An 8,785-nucleotide genomic window follows, 5' to 3' on the forward strand; every position below is an offset into this window, starting at 1 on the left:
GGCGCTCAGCTCCGTCCCTGTCAGTTGTTGGTGAACCGAGGAAACTCCGAGAGGAACTGAGCCGTGAGCTCCCGCTGGGCGGGGATGAAAAGCACACTGCCCGACGTCCCAAATAATTCAGGCGAGGGGATCCAGCCATTGTCGCACGCCTGAGGAAGCTCCGCCAAGGAGGTGTACGCCGAGAAATTTCAAAAAGTGATTCGGTACGAGCTGTACTATCCGAAAGAACGAATTTCAATTTGTTTCAAAGTAGAATGTTGTTCGGCCGCGTATGGGCTCTCATACACAATCATAGTCTAAAGTGGCGCGCCTCTGTGGTCTCTTTGTACTTTCTACTTCTGCATCTTCCTGTAGCAACAAAACTAACTCTTTACTTCCAACACACAAAACGCCGTCACGTCCTACATGTCCTTCCACTGTTTGCCTTTCTTCCTGCAGTACTGCCGCGGTACCGTACGGTAGGCGCGCAAGGCCGACTTGGTTGGAGAGGGGCCTAGACCCCCACGGCGAGGGACAAGGAGACCCAACCGTCCCAGTTATCACCTTGAATATCCGGACGAATTCGTTTGGTTTTTTGGGGGAAAATCAGCTTCCAGGGTCTCTCCCGCATTTACCGACACGACGTCGAAATAGTCTACATCCTTCTCGAAAAGCTTTGAAACCTCACCGAAAAATCTGATCTCCAATTCGCCTGCATTCGACGGTAGATACACATACTTTCCCGATGACCCGTGTATCACTTCAGAGAGCTGCCCATACAACATCGTTTTTGAATCAAACGTGGGTATCACAAGGTCCTGTGGTACCCCGATCGTTTCCCACACTTTCCGTCGAAACCTTGCGTGCTCCTCATCCTTCAAGAGCCGATTTACGGCAGTCATAGAAATATCTCCTTTCAGCATCGCATTGAGATCCTTCTTCGACAACATAGATTGAAGCGCACCATCTTCGGAATATTCAACAATCTGCACCACTTTCCTGAACAGCTTCTCAAGGATATACCTGCGTCATCAATATCATTCCGCATATTTCAATCAAGCCTGATGCACACCTTTGGGTGAGGAATGACAGTTGACACTTGTAGTAATTAGCAAGCTGCTGCAGCTGCGTCTCCATGTCCTTCTTCTGCTGCTGCAGCTCCTTCTCCATGTCCTTCTTCTGCAGCTGCAGCTCCTTCTCCATGTCCTTCTTCTGCAGATGCAGCTCCTTCTCCATGTCCTTCTTCTGCTGCTCCTTCTCCATGTCCTTCTTCTGCAGATCCTTCTCCATGTCCTTCTTCTGCTGCTGCAGCTCCTTCTCCATGTCCTTCTTCTGCTGCTCCTTCTCCATGTCCTTCTTCTGCAGCTCCTTTTGCATGTCCTTCTTCTGCAGCTGCAGCTCCGTCTCCATGTCCTTCTTCTGCTGCTGCAGCTCCTTCTCCATGTTCTTCTTCTGCAGCTCCTTCTCCATGTCCTTCTTCTGCTGCTCCTTCTCCATGTCCTTCTTCTGCAGATCCTTCTCCATGTCCTTCTTCTGCAGCTGCAGCTCCTTCTCCATGTCCTTCTTCTGCAGCTGCAGATCCTTCTCCATGTCCTTCTTCTGCAGCTGCAGCTCCGTCTCCATGTCCTTCTTCTGCAGCTGCAGCTCCGTCTCCATGTCCTTCTTCTGCTGCTCCAATGCAATAACATACACATTCGAGGTCGCATTCGCAGCATCAATCCCCAGCATATCGCACACCTCAGTGACATATGCTTTCCCAGAGCTTATGGCTGAGATCCGTACCCGCCCGCGAGCGGCTGAGAAGATTGGCAGTATTCTGCGTGAGGGCCTCGGACCTAAGCCCATCCTAGTAGCTGACAAGGCAGACAAGCGGGACCGCGATGCTAGTAAGTTGAGGTCCCTGACGGGAACCAGGTTTGACTGCAACCAGGCATGAGACGATTCCAATGCCGGCGGGATCCCGAAGCCATGACAAGGGGCAACCAGAGCTGCAAACCAAGAGAAGGCCAGGCCTAGAACCAGATATCTTGTAGGATTCATTTCATTCGTCGCCATGTGTGCATCAAGCATCCCCCCCTCTTTATAAAGATTGATCGCGTTGGATGTATCTATGTTTGTTTGTCACGCCCTGAACTTGAATTGCAAACCTTCCACTGAATTGTTGAAATATTCAGCAGACATACTTTCAAATCTACCCATAAGGTCAGTAAAATTTGAATTTCCAATAGTAATGTTCAGTCAACCCCAACTTCGCTTTGAATTTGTGCCGTTGAACAATCCGAGTAGTGTGCACGCACCAGCGTCTTTCCTTCATGCTCCTCCCTCTCAAGGTATGTTCCCACTTGCATGCAAGTTTAGATGACTTCAATATGCTAATAATATTTCATGCAGATACTGCTCTAGCCGGACTATTCACATAGCCATCAGTTTTTAACGTTCATAACAGCATGCATCGTTTCGCATGCATCGCCAGGGCGACAGCATGCATCGCCAGGGCGACAGAAGTGGAAGGAAAGTAGCCACCCCCCCCGAGCCCAACCCGGAAACCTGCACGGAAACAGAAGAGGAGCGAAATCAAAATGCCATTTTGATCTTCTTTCACCTGAGGTGATGTGCATGAAGTTATGTTAGGCAATATTGCATGACACTCTTCTCAGCAACCAACTTTCGGAGGTTTGCCATTCCTCCAGATGTGACGGTGGCAGGGAAGGCTACTTAGGTTCAGGTTCTTCCCGAATTGTGAACACTCCTCGGTAGGGACTTGATAGTTTCACTGAACTACATTACCTTACTCACTGAATTTTGGAGCAGTTTTTTAAGCAAGCAGTGGTGCTAACATGTTGAACTTGAAGTTCTGTGTATGTGATTCCGTCAGGTAACATCTCAACTTCATGTTTTTTAATCATTCTTTTGAACAGAGTTGCAGGTTGCAGAATGTTTTGGCTTCAAGAGGCTTCAAATCTCCGAATAATTGCAACCCAACCTAAAAACAGAGAGTAGTATGCTTAAATTGTTTCAAGATCGATTTCCTTCGTATGCAAGACTGCAAAGATCATGAAAGGTCAAGAGAAAATTTTCAGATTTTAGATTGATCAGCAGAGGCCTTGAGTACATTGACAAGAGTCGAGGAAAGGGACAGCAAGACAAAAAATTTTCGATCCCAGGAGCCTTGGTTTTGAAGAAAGAGTAAGATAATGTGGAGATTGAAGCTTGAGGAGTAGATGATGAAGGACACATGAGGAAGGAAGAATGATCAATTGTGTAGGGCAGGGACACAGATGCTCCTGGGTAGAGGAGACTCAGATCAGAGATCAGTTGTTCAAGGGTCACGCGACACAGTGCATTCTCAGTTTAGACAGGTGGGTGTGAGGAAGTGTGAGACTTTTCCAAGCATCACCTCTAAAAGCAGTCACGATCATCTCATGCGTTGTTGCTGATGAGAACATGAAACCGTGGTGTATGTTTACATCCAGCATTTCCACAACCCTCGGACTTTTGTCAAAGGGGGAAATTCTTTCCCGGGCATCGCCGGGACATACAGCTAGTCTCTAATAAAATCTTTGTCGTGCGAGAAAACTAAAAAAAAACTATCCCGTCCTCAGGAGAAGATAGTAGGTGTGTCCGGTACGCTACTATCTGTACGTTGTTAGTAACTGTAGGTTAAATTCGCGTACAGTAGGAATTTCAAAAAGTGATTCGGTACGAGCTGTACTATCCGAAAGAACGAATTTCAATTTGTTTCAAAGTAGAATGTTGTTCGGCCGCGTATGGGCTCTCATACACAATCATAGTCTAAAGTGGCGCGCCTCTGTGGTCTCTTTGTACTTTCTACTTCTGCATCTTCCTGTAGCAACAACACTAACTCTTTACTTCCAACACACAAAACGCCGTCACGTCCTACATGTCCCAGTTCCACTGTTTGCCTTTCTTCCTGCAGTACTGCCGCGGTACCGTACGGTAGGCGCGCAAGGCCGACTTGGTTGGAGAGGGGCCTAGACCCCCACGGCGAGGGACAAGGAGACCCAACCGTCCCAGTTATCACCTTGAATATCCGGACGAATTCGTTTGGTTTTTTGGGGGAAAATCAGCTTCCAGGGTCTCTCCCGCATTTACCGACACGACGTCGAAATAGTCTACATCCTTCTCGAAAAGCTTTGAAACCTCACCGAAAAATCTGATCTCCAATTCGCCTGCATTCGACGGTAGATACACATACTTTCCCGATGACCCCTGTATCACTTCAGAGAGCTGCCCATACAACATCGTTTTTGAATCAAACGTGGGTATCACAAGGTCCTGTGGTACCCCGATCGTTTCCCACACTTTCCGTCGAAACCTTGCGTGCTCCTCATCCTTCAAGAGCCGATTTACGGCCCAGTCATAGAAATATCTCCTTTCAGCATCGCATTGAGATCCTTCTTCGACAACATAGATTGCAGCGCACCATCTTCGGAATATTCAACAATCTGCACCACTTTCCTGAACAGCTTCTCAAGGATATGATGTTGTACCCGTGACATCGTTGCACTTGTAACGATGCAACAGCATCATGCCGAAATAGCAAAAACTATAAGGGCAATATGAAGTTTTATATGGAATACCTCAGGTACCGTGTCGGGTACATTTTGGTACTTCATCAGGCAAATACCGACTGTTATGTGTACCATGCCCAACGTGGCAGGGCGCATCTTGTACGGTGGACCTGGCGGCTAGTCGTAAACTCAGTACATACGACAGGTAGAGTACTATGAGGATGAGACTTGACCGTACCATAGCAAGATCATTTACGACACTATTTAAGCTCAGAGAGGAGCGGACACCTTCGCTGCTCGTTTCCTCGCCACTCTTACACATCAGTCCCTCATACGTTATCTTGCTCTGCTGATACATAAACAAATCTAGCTTCATTCTTCATTCTTCCAAGCACACCTCGCTACGTTGTGGAACAAGTCTCACATCAGGTTAGAGCCTCGCGTTGAAGAATGACGACAGCTTACCAACTAAACTGGCCTCCATCAAATGGCAACTCGATCCTTACAAGAGTTACACCAGAGAATGCAAGAACTGCCGCTCCAGCAATCGAAGAATTTATTCAAAGAGAGCTAAGCGGGAGATTCTTTGCATATCTCAACTCAGAAGGGAAAGAAGAGAAAATGCAAGCTTTCTTCGAGCACAACATTCCAATCTCAGAAGGATTATCAGTTGCAGAAAAAGAAGCCATTATCGTCAAGCGGAGAGAATTCGTGCAAATAGCAGACCAAGCACTCATTCAAATTCTGTTTGCAATCTACGAAAATTGCAGCAGCAGAAAGAAAACCATAACGCGATATATGAAAGAGCAGCACAGCGATTCCAACGCAGGGAAGTTTCACTTCGCCGCGATACGAGCGTGGAATGAATTTAAACAATTGGACCAACCGACTGAGTTGTCAAGCACGAAACAAACAACTCAAAGCTTGAAAGAACTCAACCAAGCACTAAAGTATGGAGGAGACTATACTACTTACGTCACCGATATTATTCGGATTCTTGAGAGATTCATGGAAAAAGGACAGGACTGTGAACTCATCTTAGCCACTACCTGGGACCAGATCCAACAGGAATTGAAAAGTATCGATCGACACGGAGAACAAGGACAAATCGCAAAATGGATTACCAACCAAATCCAACGAGCGTCAACCGAACCAACGTTCTACTACAACGAGAAACCCACCATTGAAAGCCTTCAACGATTTCACGCCGTGGCGAAGAACTCAAGTTCATTTCACCAAACAAGGATCTACGAAAGACGGTAACGCAGTCCCAATCGTGCGCACTACCTACAGCCACCCTGGCTTCCCAAACAAACGGAAGGCGCCACAAGACGTAGATGGCACAAACCACAAGAAGAACAAGGTTTACCATACTACAGATCCAGGCGGTACCCAAGGGCAAGAATGTGCAGTGCGATTTGCATTGAGTGCAATTACCCCGCAAAGATCTACAAGAGTCACGGTACATCACAGCACGACAAGACTAAGATCGGCAGAAATGGAAAAGAATCACCGGAGACCCAGTCAACGGATTCCAGACTCAAGGATGGAAAAAAGAGAACAGCAAGCTACTCGAGCAGCCGCACAGCAAGTTGGGAACCAACTGCCGAACAAGGGCTCTGCGTACAACAAGCCCAAGTTTCAGGGGAAACCCAACGCAAAAAACTTTCGTCAGAAAAACCCCAACTGCTCCAATGAGAACAGCGGGAACTACCCAAAGTCAAAGTTCAAAAAGAACATGACGACTACGGGAGGCAATGATTTCATTGTGAATCTTGCTGAAGCGTTACAGCAGGTCGCAAAACGCTTCTCAAGGATATACCTGCGTCATCAATATCATTCCGCATGTTTCAATCAAGCCTGATGCACACCTTTGGGTGAGGAATGACAGTTGACACTTGTAGTAATTAGCAAGCTGCTGCAGCTGCGTCTCCATGTCCTTCTTCTGCAGCTGCAGCTCCTTCTCCATCATTGTCCTTCTTCTGCAGCTGCAGCTCCGTCTTCATGTCCTTCTTCTGCAGCTCCAATGCAATAACATACACATTCGAGGTCGCATTCGCAGCATCAATCCCCAGCATCTCGCACACCTCAGTGACATATGCTTTCCCAGAGCTTATGGCTGAGATCCGTACCCGCCCGCGAGCGGCTGAGAAGATTGGCAGTATTCTGCGTGAGGGCCTCGGACCTAAGCCCATCCTAGTAGCTGACAAGGCAGACAAGCGGGACCGCGATGCTAGTAAGTTGAGGTCCCTGACGGGAACCAGGTTTGACCATTACGTTCGCTTATAGCTTTAGTTAATTCTCGATCCTGTCCTTCTGGTACTAATCATGGACACGGCTCTAATTGCAATTTGTACCAGTCCTTCCCCCCCTGATGGCGCCTGGGCAGTGGGGGTCTTCTGCCCTTGCCTGGAGTAGACCCCACCCTCACTCTCCCATGGGAAAAGAGTAGGTCGGGTGGGCGACTTGGCTGGGGCAAGGGTAGGTTGTGAACCTTTTATTCCAAGTATTTGCATGCAGAAATTTGTATCGGCGGCGTGCTATTCTTAGATTCAAACTGTACTGCATGACGACAATAAAATCAATTCTACACGCCTTCGTGGTACAAGAACAGTACCGAAAATCCTATCGACCCACCCATGCTTTTCTCTGTTGGATACAGGAGGCATAACCCCTGGTCAGAGGCGTGTATTCAAAATTTGAACTTTAACGTAAGGTACCCACCCTTGCTCATGTGTCATAATTCCCTAAAACAGGAGGGTGGTCGATACGGCACTCAATCTTGGGATCAGGGGGTGGGTGGTAAGGAATCCCCAACCCATCCCTCCCTCTCGATGCATGATGAATGTTGCCCATCCAGCGACCATCAGGCTACTGAAAGATGCCAAGACCAACATGGTGACAAAGGTCAAACATGAGAATCAAAGATGGTGGGTTTGAGTGGTATGCATGCTCACTTTGCAACTCTGATACTTTAGTGACAGATCCTGCTTCCCGGCGAGCAGTCATCGTGCATGGATCAGGATGCCCAAAGCTCTGCCCTTTTCAACGCTGCACTTGCACATATTACATGTGGTGATGCACTCAGGTTGGCATTGCTACTCCACATACAGGTTGATGACAGACGTTATATTGTCTAGATTGTTTAGAACCCCAATTCCAGCTTGAACAACATTGTTGAAGACGTGCAAACTGTTAGCGGCAATCTGTTTCTCAAAAACAGATCCCATCACGAATCACGGTGAAGCTGAGATCAAGTGAAGATTGATCTTCTCATGTTTGTGTATCAGGTAAGCATCGTGCATCCACATGAACAAGCAACACAGCATTTTTTTCCTTGGCACCTTCCTTCCTAGCAGAACAATGAACAAATGTAAGATATTACATGCTCGTGACGATATCGACAGCAGACAAGTTTTACGACAAAAGAAAATTATGTAGGGATGATCTAAGTGTATCGAATACTTGCTGTTGGTGCTCAACATGTGGAGAAAAGACGATTTGAATGAATTCATGAGAATTCATGACAGTGGATCACTTCTGAAGCAACGTATCTCAATGTTGCATACATAGCTTAACTTCATATCCTTACATCGTGAGAGTTGACAACCTGTATGGAGTGAGCTTTTCTGCGTCACATCATCATGCTGAGATCTGCATGCAACTTTCCAGCGCAGTTGCAGAGTCATGTGCACAGGAGTTCTCTTGCAAGTAAACTGATTCCAGATCATGCTTAATGAAATGCGTACCGTCTGTTGATGCCTTGACCGAGAACAATCGTGTTACAGAGTATTGCTACTCGCTGCATGCGAAGCTGCTACTGTCTACAACACTCTAGAGTTCTGAACATCATATCAGTCCACAGCATGCAGGTTGCAAGGTTCCGAACGAACCACGCTTCAAAGCAGGGCCATGAGCTTTGAATCATGCTTGATAGAACACGTACACTCAGCTCAGTTCATGCTTTCGTGACCCTAGTTGGATGTTCATACACCTTGCCAATGCCCGTGAAACATGTTGCCTCTCCCATTCAAATGTATACTGTAAATCTGAGGCACAAAAATTCTAACATCAAATATCTTGAACTATGCAAAATCAAAATCCTTGATTACACTATGATGAGGCAAGAGCAGGATGCTCGTTGTCCCATCTTGTTTGTGAGGGCACGAGTGAAGGTTGAGCTGCTTTGACAAACAGCACTGGATATCTAGTGCAATACTTTACATCTCAAGCATTTGTTTATTGATAAAACATAACATTGTCGACTATGCGAA

The 8,785-nt window shown here is 46.9% G+C and overlaps 2 protein-coding genes across 2 annotated transcripts; both read right to left on the minus strand.

Annotated features, from left to right (window-relative positions):
* Positions 1-352: 352 nt before the first annotated feature.
* Positions 353-2,040, minus strand: GUITHDRAFT_152539 (hypothetical protein). The gene is made up of 3 exons (XM_005833066.1): positions 1,492-2,040; positions 1,052-1,104; positions 353-1,002 (listed from the first exon to the last, which is right to left on the minus strand). Exons 1-3 carry the CDS (start codon positions 2,017-2,019, stop codon positions 540-542), a joined length of 1,044 nt encoding a protein of 347 aa, XP_005833123.1. The 5' UTR covers positions 2,020-2,040; the 3' UTR covers positions 353-539.
* Positions 2,041-6,258: 4,218 nt separating this feature from the next.
* Positions 6,259-6,794, minus strand: GUITHDRAFT_152540 (hypothetical protein). The gene is made up of 2 exons (XM_005833067.1): positions 6,383-6,794; positions 6,259-6,333 (listed from the first exon to the last, which is right to left on the minus strand). Exon 1 carries the CDS (start codon positions 6,704-6,706, stop codon positions 6,419-6,421), a length of 288 nt encoding a protein of 95 aa, XP_005833124.1. The 5' UTR covers positions 6,707-6,794; the 3' UTR covers positions 6,259-6,333; positions 6,383-6,418.
* Positions 6,795-8,785: the final 1,991 nt, after the last annotated feature.

This window comes from Guillardia theta (genome assembly GCF_000315625.1).
Source record: "Guillardia theta CCMP2712 unplaced genomic scaffold GUITHscaffold_32, whole genome shotgun sequence".
Taxonomy (NCBI): domain Eukaryota; class Cryptophyceae; order Pyrenomonadales; family Geminigeraceae; genus Guillardia; species Guillardia theta.

Excerpts from the sequence above, each read along its gene's own strand:
- GUITHDRAFT_152540 (XM_005833067.1), bottom strand. The coding sequence starts at position 6,706 with ATGGGCTTAGGTCCGAGGCCCTCACGCAGAATACTGCCAATCTTCTCA.
- GUITHDRAFT_152539 (XM_005833066.1), bottom strand. The coding sequence starts at position 2,019 with ATGAATCCTACAAGATATCTGGTTCTAGGCCTGGCCTTCTCTTGGTTT. Across the intron at positions 1,105-1,491 it reads AGAAGGACATGGAGAAGGAT|CTGCAGCAGCTTGCTAATTA; the intron begins CTGCAGAAGAAG and ends ATGGAGACGCAG. Across the intron at positions 1,003-1,051 it reads CTGTCATTCCTCACCCAAAG|GTATATCCTTGAGAAGCTGT; the intron begins GTGTGCATCAGG and ends TTGATGACGCAG.